This window comes from Catharus ustulatus, chromosome 24 (assembly GCF_009819885.2).
Source record: "Catharus ustulatus isolate bCatUst1 chromosome 24, bCatUst1.pri.v2, whole genome shotgun sequence".
Taxonomy (NCBI): domain Eukaryota; kingdom Metazoa; phylum Chordata; class Aves; order Passeriformes; family Turdidae; genus Catharus; species Catharus ustulatus.
Window position 1 is genome coordinate 1,280,238 of NC_046244.1, and position 13,036 is coordinate 1,293,273.

Consider the following 13,036-nt stretch of genomic DNA (forward strand, 5'->3'; position numbering starts at 1 on the left):
CCAGAGCTGGGGGAGGGCAGGGAGGGTGGCACTGACGTGTTGAGCACGTAGAGCACGGTGTGGATGATGTAGGGGATGAGGTGGATGTTGCTCTCGCGGCCGCCGCCCCCGGTGTCGATGCTGAACGATTGCTCCATGGCGAAGCGCAGGAACAGCAGCTTGATGTCGTGCACGTTGAGCTGGTACGTGGGCTCCCTCTGGCCTGTGCACTCCTGCAGGTATGTGTTGTGTCTGCAAAACAGCAGGGAGCCTTCACAGAGCTCCTCCTGCCACTGGATCCCAGCAAGGATGGCACAGAAAAGCTTTGAAGAAGGAACTGCTACCTTGGATTAACCTCCCCAAAGGGAGGATTTCAGCTCACTCTGGGAAATCCAATTCCATCTGCAGATATCTGTCCACTCATCAATACTGTTTTCCCATGCCCAGGACATGGGATACAGCTCCCTGTATCAGGATATTACCACTCTGAATTCCACAGAATCCCAGAATGGTTTGGCTTGGGAGGGACATTAAAGATCATCTAAGGTGTCCCATGGGCAGGGACACCTTCCACCAGCCCAAGGTTGCTCCCAGCCCTGTCCAGCCTGGCCTTGGACACTTCCAGGGATGGGGCATCCATAACTTCTCTGGGCATCTTGTGCCAGTGCACACCCCTTCATAGGGAAGACTTTCTTCCCAATATTTGCTCTACACCTACCCCTGTTAGGTTCAACATTTGTAATGTGACATTACAAATCCAGCACAAGGTGAGCCAGAATCCTGACAACAGCACCTCCATCTGCTCCAGAGAGGTGCTCAAGTACCTCAGTACCATCCAAGAGAAGTCTGGGAATCTACACCAGGGAATCCTCAGGTGTCAGAGGGTTACTTTTGTACAGCAGGGGCTCACTGGGCTGCAAATGAATCAACACTGCATCCTCAGCAGTGAGTGGGGGCTAAAGAGGCTCTGAAATCTTTTACATGAAGCCAAGGAGCAAACAGACACCTGCACTTTTTTAGGAGCTGCACTCTTGGTGGTAGAACCTGAAATGGCTCCGTTTTACCAACATTCAACTGCACCACCTCTGATGCCAAGATTTCAGAGGAGTGTGTGGCAAGGCTCTGACTCACCCAGATGCAAGCAGCTGGGGAAGAACCTGTCTGAACTCACCGTGCCAAGCACGTGGCAAAAGCAGACTCTGGCACGTGGGGCCCCCACACTGGCAGGAGCCCATTGCACTTGGTGTTGGCATTTTGCAGGGCTGCACTCTCCCACTCCTCGCGGCCCCGAGCGAGTCTGTGTGGACAAACAGAGCACACCAGGCAAGTCAGGAGGATGCAAGCTTTTATCTAAGGAAACATCCCAAAAATGACAACTCCACAGCTTCTCTCAGTGCTGGACTTGGCAGAGTCCAGACCTGAACAGAGTTAAAGCAGACCTTGACTGCAAAGGGATGAACAACCCAGCCCACCCATCCCGGGTTGCACAGTGAGTGTTGTGATCCCAAATCCCCTGGAAAGGCCCCAGGCCCAGGCTGTGGGCAGCACATACCTGACAGCTGCCAGGTGGCAGTCGTAGTGCACGATGTTGAAGTGGGACACGGTGCTGTAGCCCTGCTGCTTGCGGGGCTTGTTCTCAAACTCCTCGAGCGCCACGCGCTTGGTGAAGGTGTAAATGCCCAGCACCTTGGTGGGCTGCAAGGACACACAGCTGGCTTAGCAACCACTCAGCTCTGCAGCAGGGCACATTTCCTGCTCTTTTCACACCACACTGAATTGAACCTCTTTCAGTCCCAACCTCAAAACTGATCCTGTGTTTTTGCAGCTTTCACTGAAAACACATTTCCACTTCCCAGCCACCTCTGGAATTACTGATCTCAAGAACCAACCTGAGCCTTCCTGATCTTCCAGTGCCAGCACTTGTGCAACCAGATACTGGCAAGTCCCCTTGCGAGCTGAGAGGGCTCTGAAAATGTGTCTCCCTTCACCTGGAACTTGAATCTCCCATCATCATTACCCAGAACTTTTAGCTCCCTCTGCCCAGAACTTTTGTCTCCCACTACCCAGAGCTTTTAGCTCATATTACCTGGAATTTTTAGCTCCCATTACCCAGAACTTAGCTCCAATTACCTGGAATTTTTAACTCCCATTACCCAGAACTTTTAGCTTCCATTACCTGGAACTTGTATCCCTCCCGGCAGATGCAGCAGGTCAGTCCTGGTTCCTCTATCAGCTCCTCCATCTGTTTAAGCAGCGCAGTCTTGGTCACCACCTGGCCCTTCTCATTTGTCTGGAAGAGAGAAAAACTCAAGCAGGTTAAAAAGAAGGACAAACCACACCATGCTCACCACTGGCACTGGAATGCCCATCCCATCTCCCAGCAGCTGTGTTCCCTCCTAGCAGCACCAGGCAAACTGGGGGCTGGAGCTCTGCTATACCCATCAATAAATCATTTTACACAAATCCTACTGCACTTCCTGAGCAAGGCAGGGAGAAAAGCCCTGAAGGAGCAGAGCACCCAGCCATTACCGTCATGCCCAGGGTGCCCAGGGCCTTCTGCCTCATGGCCATGGCCATCCTCTTCTTCTCGGCGCGCGTCTCCTTCCGCGCGGCGTCGATCTTCTTGTTCACCTCGGGGTGCTCCCTCAGTGCCTCCAGGAGGTTCTCTGCCAATGTCCCAATGCCCTCATCACTCGACACCTGCTCCAGTTTGTGCAGGTTGGTGATGGAGTCTGTTCCTATTAGCACCTGGTGGGGATGGAACACAGCACTGCTCAGGAAAAGGGGACTCAGGACAGTGACTGTCCCCTCTAACCCCACGGGGACAGTTGGGCAGAGCACTGAGCTGCAACAACTGTTCCTTTGTTAATGCTCCTGGGCCCTAAAAACTGTCCCTAAGACTGGGACAATTTGCCTCTCCACTGGTCATTACCAGGAGCTGAGATGGGGATGTTGGATAAAACATTTATTTTGTGATAAGACATTGTATTGATGCCTTCAAACAACAACAATCATGTCCTGAGGAGCTTATCAATAATTACCATCTCTTCACATTGCTGTGTCAACTTCACACCACACAGCAGGAGGAAATACTGAAGTCAGAATCTCTGACTTTTCCAGATGATGCCTGAAGCTGCCCAGCAGAGGCTCAAGGCATCAACACAAAGACACAAAGTCATGTTCTCAATCTTGTCATGTGACACAAAACTCAAGAGGATGCTCTGCAAGGGCAGAACTTGCCCAGGGAATACCTGAACAGCTTCCACACCTACACCTACTTTGAGATTCCCAACAGGCTTTCACATTCTTATAACAGGTAAGCTCAGGAGGACTGGATTTTCTCTCTGCTTTATCCCCCAAAGAGAATTCCCTTCAGACTAGAACCAACAGCTTCAGCAGAGAAAAGCTGTGAGCCAAACTGTCCCAACTGTGGTGAGGATGACAAAACAACACCCAACAAAACCCAGTGTAGAACCAACTGTCAGAGGAATGAATCTCAGAGCAGCCCCAGAGCAGAGGGACAATGCAGGGCTGTCCCCCAGCCTCACCTGTGTTGCAGGGTGCTGCGTCGCAAGGCCTCGGAGAAGGCGCAGGATAAAAGGAAGTGCAGGTCGAGATAAGAACCTCTTCCATATGTCTGCATCCAAACTGCATGGGAAACAAAAGGCAGCAGCTGAGGGGAGAGGCCCAGCCAGCAGCACAGCTCCAGGTTGCAGGGAACACTCCCTGCTCAGCTCATTAATGAAGGGACAGTCACACTCCCACTTCCATGCTGTGCAGAGCCACAGTGCCAGCTCTGAGCCGGGGGATTTGTGTTCATGAGTTGGCCACCAACAGCAAAAACTCTGTTGCTGTGCAACAGGAGGGAACAGGCAGGAAACACAAAAATTGAGATATCCAAGGAATCAGCTTGGATGGCTATCAAATGGGAAGATTCCAGGCTTTTCAGCCTCATCCCTATACGTGCACTGCCTCACCACACCTCTGCCTCACAGCTCTGAATGCTCCTGAATGGGCACTTGTTCACAGATATCTTGGGAGATTGTGGTGATGGGATGAGGAGGATGTCCAGGGCAGTCACCCACATCAACCACACACATGAAATGGTGACTCTTACTTCTTTGCACTGGGAATGTGCTTTTTCATGTAATCCAGGGCATTCTGTGTAATCCCCTTCTGCAGGATGAGATCTTTCAGCTGATGGCCGTTGCTGTTGTTCTTTATTCCTGCTGCAATTTTACAGAAGCAATCCAGGAAAACTTTATCATCTCCACTGTGCTCCTCATCATACCTGAACAAAGACAAGAAATGATAACTCTGCCTGTAATTCTCACTGCCATTATCACTGAATGATGTACCTGCTCAGAGACTCAGAAAAGCTTCTCAGGCTATTTCTCAAGCTAGAGCTCCCATATTTCTTTCAAAAATAGCTTAGAAGTGAAAGAGGAAATGAAGCTGAAACCTGGCATTACACTGGAGCAGCATCAGTGAGGAAACAGAGGCAGAGCTGTGCCAGTACAACCCATTTCAGGTGCTTTGAGCTGAGCTGTGTTAACGTACTTATCAAAGTTACAGTAGGGCTTGAAGCGCTCCACCAGGATCTGCATCTTCTCCATCTCCCCAAAGGACAGGTAGGGGATGATGCGCAGCAGCCCCTGCAGCACGCTCAGGTTGGAGCGCACAAAGGTGCTGTTGATCTGGTCCAGCAGCATCACCAGCTGGTCCTTGTCCCCCGTGAGGAGGAGGTTGCCCTGTGGAGGAAGAGCAGCAGGATTTACATGCAGGAATCAATCTATAAGAAAATTCTCACTCTGGGAGCTGGTGGATGACTCCAGTAGTGAAGGGGCAGTCCCTGATAAAAATCTAACCCAGCCTAGTTCCCAAAGGTCTCGTGGAATGGCTGTACCAACCCCTCTAGCTGACACCTGGCTTGTTCCACCTACTGTTCAAGCATTTTCCAGCCAAAAGTCTAATAATTCCAACACAAAGTACACCAGATTCCTGTCCACCCACAGCTTCAAAAGATGAGTGAGAAGCTCTTCTTGTTCTTAGTCTAGCTGAGATACAGTTTTATTCTCAATTAGTTGGAAAATCAATCATGTTTTCAACACATACAAAAACACTCCAAAAAACAAGGCCAAGCTGTGTCTTTTCTTGTCTCTCCCTGGCCTGTGGCCCAAAGCAGGAAGGAAAGGATCCAAGCAGTGCCTAACAACCCTCACCCAACCATGCAAGACTCATCCTGACGCAGCCTTGCAGTGCTTTTGGTTCAGGGCCCTCCTCAAGCCCTTCCCCAAGGCCTGCTAAGACCTGCCAGAAATGTAACGAGGATCAGACTCCATCAGCACTGTCTCCAGCTCCTGGAGCTCAGCATCCCTGTGAGCAGGGGTGTGCAAGCCCTGAATCCCAGGGAAAGGAGCAGGCACTCACCTTGTCCTCACTCAGAGGTTCTGCATTGGATTCATCCAGAATGATCTCCATGATGCTGAGCACCTGCTCTGCCACTGCTGCTCCCCCGCTGTCCTTGCTCTCCTGCTCAGCCACCAGAGCCTGCAAGAGAAGGGAGTGCTCAGGGGAACAGCAGCAGGAACTGGTTTGAGGGGGGAGCAGTCACTGGAACAGCAGCAGGAACTGGTTTAAGGTGGGAGCAGTCACTGAAACACCAGCAGGAACTGGTTTAAGGTGGGAAGAAGCACTGGAACACCAGCAGGAACTGGTTTAAGGCGGGAACACCAGCTGGTTTAACTGCCCCCCACACTCCCACCCACAAGAGATGTCTAAAGGATAATTTGCAGTGCCAGCACAGGAACACTTCCCATCTCCCATAGTTATCACAAGGCAGCAGGGCAGTCAGAAGCAGCTTAAATTCATTGGAATCCATGGAAAAAACACTTCTGGTTGTCCTTACCAAGTTGAGAGTCCCCAGCATGACATTCAAAGTGTTCATCTCTGGCTTGACCAGCTGCTGCCGGTTTATTTTCACCTTCACACAGTAACTGAAGAGTTTTAACAGCACCTACAAAATACAGCAAAGGGATTCTCTGTGGTACCTTCACAATGAGGGAGGGATTTTGCTGAAACTGAAGTAATAGTTTAATACAGTAATACATCTGATCTCCAGACTTCTGGGTTACAGTACACCCCAGATTTTTACACCTCTACATGTATCTTCACACAGCTTTAGTTTTCAGGTAAGGCCAAGGCAGAAAACAATCCCTCCAGCAAGACAGGATTTAGCCTTAGCAGCTCCTCAGGTTCTACACATTTCAAGTTTTGTAAGGAATTATTAACCAAGAGGAATGGGAGAGTGCTCCAGCTCAAGGGAGATTGTCTAAACCTCACAGATTTGAGGAAAAATGTGGAACTTTCCGGTAATTCCTGTCCCCACAGCCAAAGGGAGACTCACAGTTAAGAGGTGCCGGCCCTGTTTGAAGTCCTTGATGCCAGTCAGTCTGTTGAGCATACACTCCAGGCCTCCACAGGGGGCCATCACCCCTGCCATCTTGTACACTTCTTCCTCATCCTCCTCCTCATCTGTAGGACACACATGGGTGGTAAGGGCAGGAGCAGCCACAGCAGGACATGCTCGTGCAGTGGAAGCAGAAAAGGAGAGCAGAGCAGCACACATTTACCAGCAATTCAAGTCACTTCAGTTGTACTGAATTGGAAAAGAATTAAGATCAGGAATATGAAGAAGGGCTGGGCAGAATGGTCCCTGTGCCAAGCAAGTGCTCACATTTGAAGCACAGCTTTAAAGCACTGTTAAAATCCTCCTTCACTTGAGGTGAAGCAGGTAAATGCAGCAAAAGCAACATCAATCAACTTTAAGCTCACTGCTGTGAGGATAATAATGTCATTGCTCTGCAGCAAACCTCAGATTTCCAATCTAATCCCAGCTTTCAGCAGACAAATGCATTACCAGTGGTGGAGTCCAGGGACTCGATGAATTCCTCCGTTGCATCTCCCAGTAACCCCCGCATGCGGTAAATGATCCTCATGGGCTCCCCCTGTAAGAGCAGAGCTTTTTATTCATTCTGTCTCTGGGCACTTGTACACAAGCCTAGTTCTGGTTGCAGTGTTTACAGACACTCCATCCCTCATGCTGTTTCACCTGAGTATGGTAACACAGGGAAATCTTTCACCCCCTCATTCTCCCCTTCCTGAGATGAATTAAAAACAACAGTAGAGCCACCTGCAAAAACATCAGTAACTCATCCCTTGGTCTGCCCAGCTTTTCTTGGCATTGCCAATTGACAGACTGGTGATAAACAGTCTCTTCCTCCTTTCATCTCCTCCAGGTTTCCTTCAGCAGCAGTGAAAGATGCAGCCAAGGAAAATGGGTTCATCTGCAGAGGAACACCTGCTTTCCATGGCAACCTCTCCTCTGAGGGTATGGCACAGCATACCTGGGAAATACAGGGAACAGGCACAGCCCAGGAAATGAAGCAGGACAGGCTAATTGGATGAAAGCTTTCAAAGAGATAAAATCTGCAGTGATGGCAAATGGAAGAGGAGTAAAAGGCAATTTAATGAGCTTTCAGTAAGGCAGTACATCACTGGAACAACAGAGCCAAAAAGCTGTGCTTTTACCCTGAGAAAGGGACAGTTTTCCAGATGCATTTCCAGCTGGAAATACTGACAGCATATCATGAAACTTTCCATTTTTAATCCATAGGTCTGAATAAAAAGCAGAAAAGAAAAATCCCAGATTTGGGAGCAGGAGACCTTGCAAGAGAAAACCTGTCAGGGATCGTGCTAAGCCTAATGTGGAATAAGCAGTGCTTAATGTCACAGCAAATACATAAGCACAGGGAAAGCCCCGGGGGGAAGATCTGCTCAAAGGCCATGCTGGCGACCAGCAATTAACACCACAGGGGCCCTGGTAAAACGGCAGATGAACAAAAAAAGCCACTGAGAGACAAGGGAAACAAAAAGGGGCCTGAGGTTGCGTTTCTTGTGCGCCTGTCGCTCCCAGGGAACGGGAGCGGCGGCTCCAGGAGGTGCTCACAAAAGAAGACAGATGAAAGCTGTTCATCCACAGGAATGCTGAGCAAACTCTGCCTTTTCAGCAGCAGAGCTGCTTCCCGGGAGAGCTGCACGCCGGCTCCAGCCCAGCATCCCACGGGAACAGCTCCTTGCTGCTCCCAGGGGCAGCATGGGGATCATTTCCACCAGTGCCTCGACCAGAATTCAAATCAGAACTCACAGATGGAACACCAGCACCTCCCCTCCCTTTCCAAGTTGGTACCTCGCTAAAAAATTATCACTGTCACAAGGTTTGGGCTTGGTTTTGCAGTACTGAAGGCTTTGTTACTGAAATAAAGCTTAAGGAGACCCATTTTATCATCATTCACTGCTAACTGGCACTTTGTTTGAACTCTTCCCACAAATGATTTCAGGAAACTGAGGTTTCAAAGGTGATTTGAGGCCAGGAGGAAATGAGGAATGACCAAGAAATGTTGGGCAAATCAGTCTTGTTTTATGATCTCAAGTGCCTCTAAAAACATATTTGTAATAGGCAAGCTTGAGCCTAATGGTCTCAGTGGGAGTTTATTTTAGTGGCTACAAGGAAAGAAGGGAAGAGCTTGTTCTGGACCACATCCACCTCTGGAACAAGCTCAGTATGACACAGTGGACTGGTCCCTTAAGACTGCTGGGTCCATTTCTTCATGTGAAAAACACACAACACATACTATGAAGAGCAAAAAAGGATAAATCTGCCAAGTGCTTGAGATCTTGATGAAAAATATGACAGCACAAGTGCAAATATGGAGAACCATTGGATGCTCTGTGCATAGATAATTTGGGTTCATCCCCAAGCACAGACTGATGGAGCAATCTGGTGTCCCAAAGTGTACACACACGAAGCTTTTGTGTGCAGATGGAGTGTGAAATGTGATGTGAAAGGCAGTGACAACGTTCACATCTCCCCAAGGGAACACAGGCAAGGCTGTTCCTCAGGAAGTCACATGTGACACAGGACACAGCTCACCTGGGGCAATGCTCTGCAATCACTCACATTGCAGGGCTGTGCACAATCTGTCCTAATAGAGCACCAGAAGCTGCTGAGCAGTTACACCCAATAAATCATGTGCCAGGAAATAAATCCTGACTCGTGTGATTTTGATTTTTCCCCATTTCTTTTTGTTGATGTGGAGGATGGGTGCTCTGTGCTGTTAACTTGTACAAAGGTAACACACACCTCGTTTGTGGGACACCACACCTTCTTGTAGACCTCAGCCACAGGCAGATCCAGACTGATGATCTTGTTGTTCACCAAAAGCTGAAAGGGAGAGAAGAACAAGTCAACAACAAGCTCAGGTTGTTACATCACCACCCCAGCAACCACCAGCTGCCCAAACTCAGCATCCCACAGGTCTGTACAAGAAATCCCCACCTCGAGAAATCCTCACCTCCATCCCACTGTCATCCTCCAGCAGAGCCACCAGGTCACAGTCCTGGCAGATCTTGTTCTTGATGTCCCTCATGAGAGGCCCAATGCCAGGCTCATTACTGCTGTAGGGATTCCCTGGCATCCTGCCCTGCAGGAAATCTTCCTGCTGGGGATCCTTCTCCAGAGTGACAAAGAACTCAGTGACTTCATTCTCCTCCTAAAGAGCAGCAGCAGAGAGTGAATAAGCTGTTCCCTAACCATAGTCCCATTCCTGCATTTCTATGGGAGAATGTTCCTAAACCTTCAGTCCTTTCCCCACTGGTGCATCTGCTCTGCATGCCACACTCAGAGGATGGCCAGGATCATTCAGTAACCAAATTCCTCAGGGAATTTGAGCAGTGACCCCCCCAAATGGCATATATTGGGATACATGTCTACACTGGCTAATGGTGAATCATGACTGCAGACACTGCTGTTCCTGGGAAAAAGGAACCAGATCTGCTAGAGGTGGTTGATGGTGACTCTCCTCCTCTATCATGAGGCCCCACCAGGAGCACTGCACACAGTTCTGGTGACCTCAGCAAAAAAAAGACAAGAAACTGCTGGAGCAAGTGCAGAGGAGGCCATGGGGACTGGAGCACCTGCCCTGTAGAGACAGGCTGGGAGAGTTGGGAATGTTCAGCCTGGAGAGGAGAAGGTTGTGTGGAGACCTGAGAGCACCTTCCAGGGTCTGAAGGGGGTACAGGGAAGCCAGAGAGGGACTGTTCATCATGAACTAGAGTGACAAGACAAGGGGGAATGGGTTTAAATTGGAAGAGGGGAAATTTAGGTCAGATATTGGGAAGAAATTCTGAGGGTGAGGGGGGTGAGGCCCTGACACAGGGTGCCCAGAGAAGTTGTGGCTGCCCCTGGACCCCTGGATGTGTCCAAGGGCTCAGAGCATGCTGGGACCATGGAAGGTGTGGCTGCCATAGCAGAGAGTGGGCTGGACAATCTTTAAGCCCCTTCCCAAGCACTGCAGGACTCTGCAGAGGCAGTGGGAGCCTGCCTCACTCACAGGGTAGATGATGCTGCAGAGCCTCTCGAAGATGAACACCGGGGTCCTGTAGTCATCGAGGCTGTAGCGCTTGGCAGTCTCTATGCACACGGCCATGAACGCCTTGGTCTCTGACTCTGTGCCTGCCAAGGAAAGGAAGCTTTAAAATGGACACTGGAGTCTCTTTTATAGATTCCACTTTAACTCAGCCCCATACTTTGGTGTTCTCTTCTTTTGCAAACCCACTCTGTGAAAGATGGAAGGTTTTTATTGGTGGGGTTACTAGGAAAGCTTCTGCATGGCTGGGCTGCAGTAAAACAGCCCCATAAAAATGAGGAGGCTGAGATTCCTGGAAAATAAGAGGTGACTAGGAACACTTATTCAACTGCTCTGTGCCAACAGAAAATACTGGAAGCCATAATCTTCCCTGCTGACAGCAGTCACTTAGAAAAGTTCTTTGTGTGGCTGCTCTGCTTTTCCACCTTGGTTGATCCCAAGGCTGGATTTATGGAACAGAGGTGGTTTTACCTGTTGTCATGTCCTCCAGCATTTCCAGCAGCATGTCCTGGGTCTCATCAATCAGCTTTGTCCTCTGCACCACCAGCTTCCTCAGGCACAGGTAGCCATTGAGCACCGTGCCCACCAGCCGGCTCTTGAAGTGCCTTTTGATGGACTCCACCTCCACGAAGGAAGAGAGGAGACCTGGAAAGCCACAGAAATTCAGGAGGTGGGAGAGAATTTGATTTCTAAATTTCATAACAGCTAATAGAGCACAGTATCATAAAAATGGCTTCCAGTTCCCATTGGTCTGTGGTTTAAAACTCTACTTCTGTGAGCTGAGTGGTTGGAGGTGAAAGCCTTGGCCTGGTTTGTAAATTGTAACATATGAAAAATAGTTTGGGAATGAGGAAAGGGCCTAAGGAGTTTCCTGCATGCTTGATACAAAATTCTGCTCTCTTTGGCGTTTTTCTGTTGCAAGCTATTCCAAAAGCAGATGATTGCTCCCCTTGTAATACTTCTAATACCTCTGATGATGCGAAATGACTTATCAGTGACATCACCAAACTGGGCACTCCTACAAGAAAGTAAAGAATCAGCAAACAAAAGGATTCTTTCCCATGACACACTGATCAACATGCTGCTTCTTGCAAGAAGCCAGGCTTTATGGGTTCACCCACTAATGGCTGAAGAATGTGAAAGAGGATACAAAAAACAATGACCTAGTTAATGAGGCATTTCCATTTCCAACAAAATTTTGTAAAAGGGTATACACCCTAGAAGATGAAAAAAGCTCCCATAGAATAGGGAGGTAGCAGCAACAGGCAGGAATAAAGCAGTGTTTACAGTGGTGCCAGGGACTGTACTATGTAATAAAGTGAAATTATGAAGCTTGCCTGATGTGTTACCACAGTTCAGCTAAAAACTCCTACCGACAACAAAAAAAATATGGAAAAATCCATTTACAGATTAAATGCTAAATCGATGGCAAAAATCCAGTGCTGACAATGGCAACACAACTGAATGAGATCTCTCTGAAATCCTGCCACAGGCTGTTAGAGAACAAAGATCACCCCAGCTCTAGCCCACTGAATACCTGTGAGACTCTTCAGGGCATATCCCTGCTGCAAATCCGTGCTGAGTGTTGCTTCCTCCAGGGCGAGCAAACGAGCTATCTCCTGAAAATAATTAACAGCCTGTTAGGCCAAGACCCTGCAAAGGCAGGATTGGAGAGTCTAACACGGGTGCAAAGAACTCAGCCAGCCACAGAGACAAGCACAAAGCGCAACTGCAACAGCAGAGTGGGAAGGGGGAAAGGAGAGGAAAAGTGCCACAAACATCCCCCTCATTCTCTCCCTGCACCTTCCTGCTACCACTGCTTGGCTCTAGTTAGCCATCAGTGATGTGGAGATTGTCATCTGCCTCTTTGGAGTGCAGCAGGGATCTTCATAGAAAACTCACACCACTCTGAATGCTGCAAACTCAGTGTGCTGCTTCTCCAAAGGCTGTAATTCCCATTTCTCCAGCAACGGCAGCACACCTGATCCTTCCCTGTCCCTAAAGGCTCTCAGAGTCCAGCCTGGGAGCTGCACAACAGCTTCCAGCTCCAACATGGTGCTAAGGCAGTGCAGCAATGTTTACAATCCCAGAGCAGTTAATTAAAGTGCTGAGGAATTCAGCACTGGAGCTAAAACCCCCATGGCTCCCTCTGTTCAGAGGTAACAGCACTGAAGTGTGAACTTAACCCTGGTAGGGTCAGCAACAGGGCACTGAACAAAGGGATGGAATTTCAAAGGGGAAAAAAAAAGCACCAAGCTAACAGGTCATTTCCTGCACACAAATCCATACCTTAGTGATGAGGCTGCCAATGTAGGGCAGAACCCCTCTGGCTGCCAGGTAGACCTTCCAGTGGGCAGGTTTGATGAGTTTCTGATACAGGGCCAGGTACTCAGCAGCACATTCACCAGCAATGCTCAGCTCATCCAGGTAGCTGTGAAAGAGAAACACAACCTGACAACCTCCTCACAGGATCAAAAGGCATTCCTGCTTAAGGACACTGTGGAAAGGAAGAAAAAGCCTCCAGAAATCCATCCTCCCTGTTGTCCTTACTAACAGCATCACTAATATTC

The 13,036-nt window shown here is 49.1% G+C and overlaps 1 protein-coding gene across 2 annotated transcripts in view; it reads right to left on the reverse strand.

Annotated features, from left to right (window-relative positions):
* The window catches only part of UBR4 (ubiquitin protein ligase E3 component n-recognin 4), a 92,052-nt gene that overhangs the window by 10,145 nt on the left and 68,871 nt on the right, over positions 1–13,036 (reverse strand). For both annotated transcript variants that reach the window (XM_033079314.1, XM_033079313.1), the window contains 18 exons: positions 12,756–12,897; positions 12,004–12,085; positions 10,938–11,111; positions 10,431–10,552; positions 9,393–9,590; positions 9,182–9,262; positions 6,899–6,986; positions 6,386–6,513; positions 5,888–5,995; positions 5,410–5,529; positions 4,540–4,730; positions 4,097–4,270; positions 3,528–3,627; positions 2,509–2,727; positions 2,156–2,269; positions 1,532–1,674; positions 1,151–1,276; positions 37–231 (listed from right to left, as the gene is read on the reverse strand). In XM_033079314.1, the coding sequence (XP_032935205.1) occupies positions 37–231; positions 1,151–1,276; positions 1,532–1,674; positions 2,156–2,269; positions 2,509–2,727; positions 3,528–3,627; positions 4,097–4,270; positions 4,540–4,730; positions 5,410–5,529; positions 5,888–5,995; positions 6,386–6,513; positions 6,899–6,986; positions 9,182–9,262; positions 9,393–9,590; positions 10,431–10,552; positions 10,938–11,111; positions 12,004–12,085; positions 12,756–12,897 (2,505 nt within the window). The remainder of the gene's footprint in view (positions 1–36; positions 232–1,150; positions 1,277–1,531; positions 1,675–2,155; positions 2,270–2,508; positions 2,728–3,527; positions 3,628–4,096; positions 4,271–4,539; positions 4,731–5,409; positions 5,530–5,887; positions 5,996–6,385; positions 6,514–6,898; positions 6,987–9,181; positions 9,263–9,392; positions 9,591–10,430; positions 10,553–10,937; positions 11,112–12,003; positions 12,086–12,755; positions 12,898–13,036) is intronic.